Below are 11,869 nucleotides of genomic sequence, written 5' to 3' on the forward strand. Positions count from 1 at the left end.
AAGAGAGGGCGAAGGATTTAGATGGATAATATATCCGTTTAAGAATAAACATAAAATCGTTTTTTATATGGTTTTATTGATTTTTTTTTATTTTGTAATACATAAAAATATTTTAATAAAAACAAAGTTCACATAATGTATAACAAGAGTGTTTATTACCATGGCAGTGACTATGTTATTGCAGTCTTTGAGATCTTGCATGAAAGTACAACAATGATCCAAAATATGAAGTATTCATTTGTTTCATAATTTTATCTTATCAGTTTATTAATATATTCTTTAACATAGTCAGTGTTTTGACAGATAAATATAAATTTATAAATAATAAATTAGGGGTAATAATGTACATAACTTAACATAAAGTGACTTCGATGACTGGCCCTTAGAAAGCAGCAGCTGAAAAAGAGATAAAATCATTTAATAGCTGATAACATTAAAATTTTAACCTATCTACTTACCTAATATTTTAAAGCTTTTAAAGTATATACACATAAATATATCAATAATGAAGTAATATATTTGTTTATTTAGTTAACGTTAAAAAGTAGATGTATAGATAGGTATCAACTTGCATTTTGCAATACATACAAATAATAAAAACGTATCTATTTAATTATGAAACGTTCGTTAAAATATTTTGTTTAAAGTATAAGAATATTATTTAGATCATTTACATTGCGTACCTACATATCCTACTCGTATTAGATATATAGGACATTGTATTTCATTGGAAATTTGATTATACCAAATTTTATTCTTCTGTACTTTTATTACAAAAGGAATGTGTAGACGTTACAATGCATATTTAGATAATTTAAAAGAGAATAAGAAGTAAACATTAAGATTTACCAATTTCTAACCCTGAAAGATGAAAAAAGAGCATAAACATTTATTTGGTAATTTAAAAATATTTTATTTATGTAGGCACCTCATAGATATATTAATATCCGTACTAATTAATAGTTATACCCGTCTAAAATTTAATTGGTAGTGCATAATTTCAAACAAAACTGCATGGCTGGTGTCCAAGATTACATAAAAAGTAGGATACAATTTATTCCATGCTTACTGGGTCATGAAATATTAATAAGTAGTACACGATGGACATATGAATGGATTATATCATCTACAAGTGTCGTGTTGATGCGTCATTTAAAATGTACCATAATATTATTAGATATGAATAATGAATGTGTTTAAAAACAATTATTATTTAATAACAAATTATGGAAACAACTGTTCAAGTAGATGTAGGTATTATAGAGTTACCAGTGGCTTAATGTTTTATGAGCACCTAAGAGGTCATCGTCACATGGTTATAGAAATGAAATGGACAATTTATATTTTATGAAATTAATAAGCAATCCGTTTGTACAATAAATACAATAATGAAGTTAAATATTTAGAGTTTTTGAACGATTTTTTCTAATCATCAGTAGGTAGTAAGTATTCACGTGACACAACTTTTACTACCCTGTAGGATCTACAAAATACAAGGAATACAGAACAAACTCACATGAGGAGAAAAAGGATTCTATCTACATATTGATACGATATTCAGATACCTGATATTTTCATTTTATAGACTACGAATAAACGGTAAAGTCTTGCTTAGATCATCCACGGTCAGAGCGTCTGCCACCATTAAATCTGTTATAATTAGAGAACAATTAAAATATATGATTATAAAATATATCACGGTAAGCAAAGAATATACCTGTTAGGATTTGACAACGTTAATTGAATGATTGCGAAAGTAATATTTAGGCCGATTTACAGCTTAAAGAGCGAAGCTGCTGCTCGTTGGCGTATTTACAGCGTCCGACTAACCTAAAGGCCTGATCGGATGCTTGTCCCAGAGGAAGGTGCGTTTGACCGGAGACAGGTACGAGTTGCGGATGTAGGATGGGCTGCGGTCCCATCTTGCTAGGGGCTTCAGCTCCGGCCAGTCATACCAAAAGGGGTCCCGAGTGATCGCCGATATAGGCAGGGACGGGCTCGGGTTGAAAATATCAGCCCAGGGCCGGCGTCCCAGTCCTCCAGCGTTCCACAGCGGAGCACCTATATTCCATAATTATTAATGCCGGGACAACAGACACGCAAACACACGTGTGATTGCATACAGACAACTCTGCACTTCGTCATCTCCCAAATAATGATAAGCATCAAGCTATAATGAGTACCAATGCAAAATTAATATTGAAAGCTGAAATGATGTTTTAAAATGTTAACGAAAGCCTTGTGAAGTACATAGTTCAAACGAGCAGTTCTCTCATTTATATAATATAAAATGTATTTATAAATCTTTGTATATCAGTAAATAATTTAAAATTTAAAAAGTAATGTCTCTAATTACCATTACAATGTTATTAAAATTACGAATATTATAAAAAATAATATAAAATTAGAAGTTATTTTACTTATAATAATAATCAAACACGGGTTCTTCATGCTGGTTGTTGCTTTTGGTTACATTATGGATTAGTTATGTAAAAGAACACATACACTCTTTTGTCACAATGTTATGCTACCTACGATACGAGGAAATAAGGGACTTGTGAATAAAGATGTCTCAAATTCTCATTCACGCTCAACTACAAATAGGTAATAGATGTCTGTCTACCTACGTAAAATGCACTATAGTCACAAAATTAGATCATACTTTAAAAAGACATAAGTAACAACACACAGTGTGATATGTCTGCACTTGACAGGAAACACTGGCCTGAGCTTGGGAGCTTGGTTCTAGTACCTATGCAGAAGGGACGTGACGAAGATACAGGGTGCCATAAGGTTTGTCATATAGGGGTCTGTTGCCCTTACCGTCGGCATCGAAAGCCACCTCGCAATCACGAGGCGGGCTTATTCTTGGCTTCACCGGTGTTGGAGACTTCCCTCGGAGAGAGCGGTCAAAATCTGCCCATTTTTCAGCTTCAGCGAAAAATGGATCCTTTTTGAACACGTCCGATATCCTCGCCGGCCACGCTCCTTCACGGCAAGTCTTATAGTCAATAGCAATCTCAAATAGAAAATATGACGCTCAACTCAATGGGACCCCTATACTATACTTTTTATATGCATTTTTGACGGATTGTCTTTTTATGAAATTTATGTTTATTATGTTGAGTGTAGTGTTCTTACAAGTATGAATATGTAGTGAACATTCGAGAATGAATGTTGCTTTGCACGCGCAATTATTTACAATGCAGCCTCCATGCACATGTCCTGAAGTCATCAGGTGTGAAAAAAATTGCATTGCTGTTGATAAATGATGAAAGTATTCTTTGAAACTTATTAATTTATCAAATATTAAATTGCAATAAAAAAATCAGGTTCTAAGCTACTAAATCAAAACACGAGTTGGTCTTTTATATTTTAATATAAAAATATATAAGTTAGTTAATGTAAAAGTTTGTAATATTAATTAGAATTGTATTCTTTTTGTTTAAAACATTAAAAAATTTAAAAATGTACAAATATAAAATATTTATAATTATTTTGAAGATATATCATGGATGTGTTTACATAGGTACAATGTTATTAATTAATTTATCGTTAAACAGAGGCCAAACTGATACATGTACAAATTTAGAATTTTGATGTAAACTATTCTATTTTACAGTGTATATATTGTATAAATATAATATACAGAATAAGATGGGATCTTATAAATATTGAAATCAAACTTCTTAGATATAATAAAATTGTTTTATAAAATCTATTGAATAATTCAATAGATTTTTAAAATATGTGGACTAATTTAGATCACACAAATCAGATTCAATTGGAATAGAATCTAATAGGTAAGTAATGTCCTAATATGATTTACAAATTATTAAATCCAAATAATTTGACAAGTACGAATTACTTAGTAATAACATTACAGAATATATAACCATCATAAATAAATTTACTGTTACAATCTAATCTGAAGTATTTCGCACTTAAGTTGTTCTTAATTTATGTAAAATATGTATTATTGTCATGATTCACCTTTTTGTCTATCTTTTGGAGACACCACATAAATGGTAGACGAAATGGGTAATCACGGCCCTAAAACTAACTTAGTCTAGACGTGCATATAGGTGTTAGTAGTTACCTGTTCCCCAGTGCGGCTTATTGTCGGGTTCATATTCGATGCCTTTTAGGCTCTTGGGCTCGAAACGGTCAATAATGGGTGCGTTGAGGTCGGTGATGGGGTACGCCCGGTCCTTCAGGTAGAGTCCATAGCGAGAAGGATAAAGCCTGTCAATAGCTGCTAGTCTGTCCAGATGGTCCTGCCACGCCTTGTGTGCATCGAAGGGATCCACTCCTCGTCGGATACGTCTTGGTACATGGTATACTATTAGAGGAAAATACTTTATTAAAATATATGACAATTAAATAAAGATAGGGAGTTAGGTTCGTCTGTGGAACCCTTTATTTAGAAGAATAAAAAAAGATATAGTAAATATGTATATATGTATGTACATATACATATATAACAGGATTTTTTTTAATTATATCTATCGTTTTCGACAATTATTTCAATTTCATCCGGAAGTCTTCTTCAAGGGGAGTACAGGACTTTGTCACGTCACAGTGTCTCGCCGTTGTCCCTGAAGAAGATTCGGATGAAGTCTAAACAATTGTTGAAAATGTAAACATATTATGTTCATAAAATTCCCGTTTTACACATAAATGTATTTTACATATGTATATACACATAACATACAGTAAAAATAGTTTTAAAAGAGAACTATAGATTCAGGAAATGACTATTATAATTTTTCTACCATTTCTGTATGGACATATAATTACAAGTGAAAATTAACTATAACAAGATACAAATACACATCCTTTATTATTCTATAGAATAAATACAAATTGCAAATAAATACAGATTGCACAAGATTAGTATTTAACAAAATATTTTATTGAGCTTAAGCGTTATTCGGAATGATAATGATGTTAGAAAAAATATTTCCCTTACTTATAATCGATTTTTTTTATCAATTAATAATATGAGAATATATTAATCCTTTTTTGTGCGTAATATACAGATTTAGCCTTTAATCATGGAGTTTTTATAAGTAAGGGTTTATATACATAATAAAGCGATAGAACTCACCTCTTATATTCCTGGGGAGACTCGATAAAATATGTTGGGATGTATAAAAAAATATCATATAATACAGGGAAATAAATAATGTGTCACCTGACAAATGCTAGAAGATTTGAAAAATTAGATGTAAACAATGAAATCGATGTAACATCCATGGGTTTAACAGTGTGAAGTGCTGTTATGTAAAAGAGGTGATTTCTATTGAATGATACATGCGATTATAATTATTAGCGATGAATATATAAAAGTTGGACTTGCACAAGCATCAACGTGCGTATACAATAAATATGCAATTTTATGATTTAGGTGTAATACATTTAAGTACACAGAAGCGACAACATCGAGACAACAAAATTTTACTATACACAAGTTCGTTAGACAATGATGTTTCTAAGAAACTTCACTATTGAATATTTTTTAAATAAATATAGTCATATATGTACAGCTCGATATAATAAATGAGAAACATTGAAAATAGATTATTTATGAACATGAAATATGTTCAACTAAATATACATACTTATAAAGTGGTAATTTAATATTTGAAAACTAAATATATTGTTTGTGATTGTGTGTATTGCCATGTAAATGTTAAATCGATTCATCGCATGGAATCTCCGAGCTTATGACAGGATTCACATAAACTCCAATAAAATTTTTGTATTTATTTAAAATTAAAAAAGTTTAATACAAAGTTAAATATTAACATTTTTAATGAAGCCCGTAAAGATAGAATAGGCATAGGTATTTAAACAATTTTTACAACTGTTTCCTTGATCTCTATTATGAAACAATCACTTGACCCTAAAATAAGAGTTCAATAGAACAATAATCAAATTATTGCGGCAATTGATGTCGAGCATAATAATTTAAACTCTTCCGGTGACGTTTGGTGCTGAAACAATCGAAATACCTATACAGTGCCAATGTTATTTTGATATTACGAAGAAACGACGGTCCATAATAAGTACATATCTAATTGTAAACAAAATTTAGTGACAAAGCAGTGAAGCCAGTCATGTTAATTAACCAACCTTTTTGTACATTATATACCTAATATATACAACAAAATTATAACAGAGTTATTATTGTGTTTTTGATGTACAAAATTTATAAATTACAATGATAATTGAATAAAATAAAAAGCCTTTTAATGATATTGAGTACCAGCGTAGCGTGTAACAGTCTTATACAGCACTTGCCAATAATTTCTGACAATGTATAATTACTCAATGACAATAATTAATTTTATAACAGACACATTCAACCGTATTAATTAAATGTGAGACAAGTCAATATTCATTGGCAAGATGAATCGTGTTAGTGATGTATGTATAGATCATAGGTTTACAAATAAAAAACCAAGATACGCATTCAGGGATAAAAAGCAATATTGCAAATACACCGTATCTAATCAAATTACGTATTAATTTCTAGTAAGTGATATTTGTTGATAAATATACCAAAGAGGTCATATAAATAAATAACATCAGCAAAAATATAACATTTCTATAAAGCTAAAAAGATACGAATAGATACATTAACACAATGTTTTATTAACAAGACCTGTGATAATCATAGGCTTGCCCACCTCAAAGTTGTTTGGTGCCCACCCCATAAAGAGAACGAAGCCTTCAGCTATACGCAAAGTCATATTAGGATTATTTTCTAGGTGCCCTTAAAAATATGTCTATCTTTTTTAAGTAAAGTGAAGTATAATTTTCATACGTGAATGTTAATCTTGGGTTTTTGTAAATCTATGGTGTAGTAAATATATTTAATTGTACTGACCTGGCCTGTACCGATCGAGAGAGCGCGCGTAGTTGTGAGCGTAGATGGGACGAGGGGAGTATCCGTAGACCTCACGGTGAACTGGCAAATAACGGTATCCGGGGACAGTGATCCTCTCAGCGGCAGCGACGGGGTCGTCATAGATGGATTTGGAGTAAGGATATGTGGTCAGCAGTTCAGGGAACACGCTGCGACGTGTCGGCCTGTACCTCTCCTCGGCTCTGATGTCTTCCGATCCTAAACGTACCAAATGTTTATTAAAATTTGTTACGATATTCCTTATACTTTTTAACTTTGACATAAAAAGATATTCATAATGTGTAAATATTTTTATGTAAGCATTAAGAAAGTAAATTTAATTGTAAACATATACTGTATTCCAAAAAAGATTTAATAATAATTAGACGGGATAACTTTATGCTAGCTTAAATTATATAGTTAAAAGTATTCTAGAAACCTTAAATTAAAGATATGGCATATTCAAGTACCAAATTGTACTCAAATACGTCCAGCTATAGCTTACATTGTTTAAAATATTTATAATTCGGGTAAGCTAGTAGTGGCACTAGTAATTGTTCTTTACCTTTGAGAGATCGCACAAAAGATTGCCAAAATCTGGCTTTCTTTGATGGCGTCTCGTTTCTGCCAATCATTTCTAAATGACTTTTAAACATTTTGGCTGTTTATGTCGTGCTCGTTCTGTAACAAAATTATTACTGTATATAATAACTGCTTACTCGAAAAGGTTACACTTACACTTCAATCTTCCCAGTCATTTATACGCAACTGACTCGGACATTCAGAGATATTTAAAAACTTTTACATCTATACTAATATTATAAAGAGAAAAGATTTATTTATTTGTTTGTAATGAATAAACTCAAAAACTAGTTAGTCGATTTTAAAAATTCCTTCACCTATAGAGAGCTACATTATTAATGAGTGACATAGGGCATATATTATTTTATAAAATTCTATTTACTCGTGTGAAACTAGGTCAGATCACTAGTTTCTAATATACTAGTAAGATTATGGAATAGATGTACAACATTTTTAAGTAAATAAATCAAAGCTATGTTTTTAAGCGCATTCGAAAAGACGTATTCGTCTCGTCTGTAATTTTTTTTTTGTGTAGATACTTTACGTGTTAATTCTAAACCGAATTTAATGATTCCTATTTTTTGTTAACATAGGAGATGTTAGTCTCGTATTATGATATAACTAAAGTCGCTGTTTACTGTTTCAGTTCACTATGTAACAATTTTGTAAAGGTATCATTTAAAAATAGCTTAAACATGTAACATTATTTGTTTGAATTTCTACAGTCGTGAGGGTAAATACATGTTTACCCTGATGTCAAGTGTTAACCTTGAGTTTGGCATCATTTACGGTTGAAAACTATCTCCAGGTGACACAATAGCGTGCTCGTTTCTCGTAAATAGAACAATGACGTATGCAGAGTTAGCAGCAAGGCCAGAAATAGTCGTCTCGGTGGCTGGCCGTCGTGTCGAATAGCCAGCTCTTTGGATGCTTGCCAATCTAACCGGTGTCGGGGGGGAAGCTCTAAAACAGCGATTTTTACGAATGTCTGCTGCTCATTGCTCAGCTATTTTCGAGTTTCTGACGACCTTGCGGGTTTCATCGCCGATAGTTCAACGGTTTACTATTATTTCTTATTATATAAGTGTGAAAAGATAAACTTGAAACGGTTTATAATTTGACCTCAAAATTTTAAATCCTGACCATATGAACTTTTATTACAACTTAAACATTAATGTTCTCACCAAGAAAGTCGTATTAGGTACAAAAAAAAATTATAATTTTGATAAATTTTAACAATCTCCATTCTTTATAATTGTTAAAACTGGAGATGATAACGATAAAGTTAGCTGCAAAGTGACGGTATATTAAACTGAAATATAGAGCAAACACTTCTTTTTTACTTTTCAGTATATTCACCGATATGAGTTAAGTGTAGAGTTTATTATATTAGGATATATATATATATATATATATATATATATATATATATATATATATATATACTTTACACGTAAAATTAAATTTCAGTGTAACTATAAAATTACGAAGCCATTATTTTTCTTGAATGTAAATTATCGCCTACGCTAACTTTTCTTACAGGAATGACGTAATGTGTAAGTTTATTCTTTTTACCTACTATTCGTGGATTTGCGTCATAAGATTATATTTAAACTAGAAATACCTAATAGTTTTATCAGTTTGCAATTAAGATTGATGCTTGACAGAATAAATATTTCACTCGATTGGAACGTACTCATCAAATGATTAAACTGATTGTCAGATCAGTGATATACAAAGGATCAATGTTTAATTCGACCATTAGGAACGCATCCAAGGTTTGAAACACTGCGCTTCTGTTAGTAATGAAATAAAATTTAGCACGGTTACGCCAGAATGCAGTCGAGAGTGGTTGCAGCTTTATCTTTTATTGCATTTACAAAGCTTTTCGCATACAAATAGTTATTATATATATATATATATATATATATATATATATATATATATATATATATATATATATATATATATATATATATATATATATATATATATATATATATATATCATAAAATAATTAAAAAATTCAGTAATGCTTGTGACTGTAAAACCCCAGTAATTAATGGGGTAGTTATACTGAGACACTTGTATATTTATCACGACTGTGAATGTAAATTAATCGATTTAAATAAATACTCGTATAATTTTCCCCATCTGTACGCCTCGGAATATTTTAGAAATTCTAAAAGCTGCAGCTATTTATCAATAATTTTTAACATATAAGTATTAAGCCATACTATAGTGATTTATATATTTTAGGCATAGAAAATAAATGTATTTCTTTTGTAACAAAATTTCATTTTTTGTCTCTGTTTAGTCTGTCTTTACAAATCGATGAATATCCAAATATTATCAAACATTGTCCAAATTTATAAAATTAATTAATTAAATTTATTTATTGCTTACTCTATACAACATCGTTTTAGGTCAAGTTGAAGGCCAATGTCAATTTTGTTTTGTATTATAAATAATTTTTGAATTTGATTTATTAGTATAGTATAATAATTTTAATTCCATTACATATATTATGTTATACGGAACCGACATTTTTAACAAATGGTAACACGATAGATATTAATGATGTTTTTTTAATTCTACCCAATTACCTGTCTGATGTTACCTGTACCATATATAAAAAAAGTTATTTCTGTGAACCAGGCATTACGTTTGGATGTAACGTTACAAAACCGTGTCATTGCGAAATTGTAACGAAAATATACGTAGGCGTGTCGATTTAGAGGGATTGCAAATTTGGCGCGAGATGAGACCGGACGAAAATAGGCGCGCAGGCGGTGCGGATCGGATTCATAGCATTCCCCGATCCCGCGCATTGTCGCACGCAGGTGTATCTGACACGATGATACGATGTGCGGATATGCTCTATCTATAATTCAGACATAAACAACGATGTGCCAGTTTTTTTTTACAGATTTACTTTAGCTATAATCCGAATTACACATACTTATTTAAAACTATCAAGATTGGTTCTCACTTCCAGAGATCTAAATTTACATTAACAAATCAGATAATTAAATTAGAACTGTTATAAAAACTTGATTATAAGTATGTACTTGATGTTTAAATAACTGCTATAAAAAAAACTATTTCATATGCTTGAACTAATTGCTTGATAGTATAATTTTAAAATTTTACTTTCACTTTGTTTCACCAACAGTTTGCTTTTGAACACTAAAACATAAGAGTTGACTTACGTGCAGTTGAACCAAAGTTACCCGGTTAAGATGTCAGCTTATGTCGACTAAACACGCGTAAAAATGCCAACTAAATTTTCAACCGCTAGTCAAGACTGGTCGAGCGAGACAACGATACGATTGCGCAATATAGAGAGGGACAGCGCTACGCACTGGGGTTGCTGAAACGTACGCGTCGACGTGATACACTTTTGGCACAACCCTGACAACCCTTGGGGTCGTATGTTTAGAGCACTGATTTCTTACCGATTAAAATATTGGTCGTATAATAACAGTGTAGTGTTGTTTCGTGGACGAGCCGACGTCGAGTGTCGGACCGGGGCGGGCGCGCACTGGCCGTCGGAACACGCGTGGCGGCCGCCCGCCCGCCCACCGCCGCACCGCGCCGCCACCCGTCGCCCGCCCGCCCTAGCATTCAATAAACATTATATTTTGTTCAGATTTTACAATTTTACATACCTTACTGTTCCGAGAATATATCAAGCGTTTTGCACTCGAGCTTTTACTCATCAATATTCATTACTGATACGCACGTATCGAGTAGACTCTGCATTACTGAAGTAATTACCACGGTATTTACAATAAATAGACTATAAACAATCACTGTTGGCTGAAGCCTTAATACGTTGTAAAACAAGATATTTACGCGATCATATTTTTGTGAGCTCTCGATGTTTTGATGTTGTTTTATAATGTATAAAGTTGTAAACAACCGTAATGGAAGTTTAAAACTGTGTTTAATAAATAAATCATTCGTTCTGTCATTTATGGTTATTTCACCATTTGTAAGTTTCATTTGATTGTGAGTATTATGAAATTACAATATATTTATTCTTTAGAATTTCAACATAAAAGACAAACTTCAAGATAAACATAATATTGTATAATTTCGATACAAAAGTAGCAATAGATAGGTTTAAAATTTTCGAATGTCGAAGTTCAATTCGACAGGATTCAAATAATTCAAACTTTCATTCGGATTCAGTATGTATGTCAAATTTGCACATTTGTTTTTCGAATGTAATAAACCCCGACGTAGGTATATCCTGACAAGGTTTAACAAAAAGCTCCTTTAATACCTAAGTTTCCTTCATTCATTATTTAAAAAACGCGCTAATGTCGTAGAGTTATTCTCACGCATTACGGTTTTCAATGAATTTTC

At 31.4% G+C, this 11,869-nt stretch overlaps 1 protein-coding gene across 7 annotated transcripts; it reads right to left on the reverse strand.

Moving 5' to 3' along the window:
• Window positions 1-56: 56 nt before the first annotated feature.
• Window positions 57-11,109, reverse strand: LOC113512800 (uncharacterized). 7 transcript variants are annotated; one of them, XM_026896719.3, is made up of 8 exons: window positions 10,954-11,109; window positions 7,479-7,594; window positions 6,896-7,132; window positions 4,100-4,342; window positions 2,824-2,988; window positions 1,831-2,061; window positions 1,566-1,650; window positions 304-396 (listed from the first exon to the last, which is right to left on the reverse strand). In XM_026896719.3, exons 2-7 carry the CDS (start codon window positions 7,567-7,569, stop codon window positions 1,580-1,582), a joined length of 1,038 nt encoding a protein of 345 aa, XP_026752520.1. In that variant the 5' UTR covers window positions 7,570-7,594; window positions 10,954-11,109; the 3' UTR covers window positions 304-396; window positions 1,566-1,579. The 7 variants fall into 7 exon arrangements, with proteins under 7 accessions (XP_026752522.1, XP_026752525.1, XP_026752520.1 ...); XM_026896720.3 differs by lacking the exon at window positions 10,954-11,109 and adding an exon at window positions 10,708-10,932; XM_026896721.3 differs by lacking the exon at window positions 1,566-1,650 and having other exon boundaries at window positions 57-396.
• Window positions 11,110-11,869: the final 760 nt, after the last annotated feature.

This window comes from Galleria mellonella, unplaced genomic scaffold (assembly GCF_026898425.1).
Source record: "Galleria mellonella isolate WM207_F2 unplaced genomic scaffold, CSIRO_AGI_GalMel_v1 utg23, whole genome shotgun sequence".
NCBI classification, from domain to species: domain Eukaryota; kingdom Metazoa; phylum Arthropoda; class Insecta; order Lepidoptera; family Pyralidae; genus Galleria; species Galleria mellonella.

What these genes read in the sequence shown, in the direction of transcription:
- LOC113512800 (XM_026896719.3), bottom strand. Translation starts at nt 7,569, where the DNA reads ATGTTTAAAAGTCATTTAGAAATGATTGGCAGAAACGAGACGCCATCA. An exon ending in TAAGCCGCACTGGGGAACAG is followed by an intron (nt 2,989 to 4,099) that starts GTAACTACTAAC and finishes CTTGCCGTGAAG; the next exon opens with GAGCGTGGCCGGCGAGGATA. An exon ending in GCATCCGATCAGGCCTTTAG is followed by an intron (nt 1,651 to 1,830) that starts GTTAGTCGGACG and finishes TAATTATAACAG; the next exon opens with ATTTAATGGTGGCAGACGCT.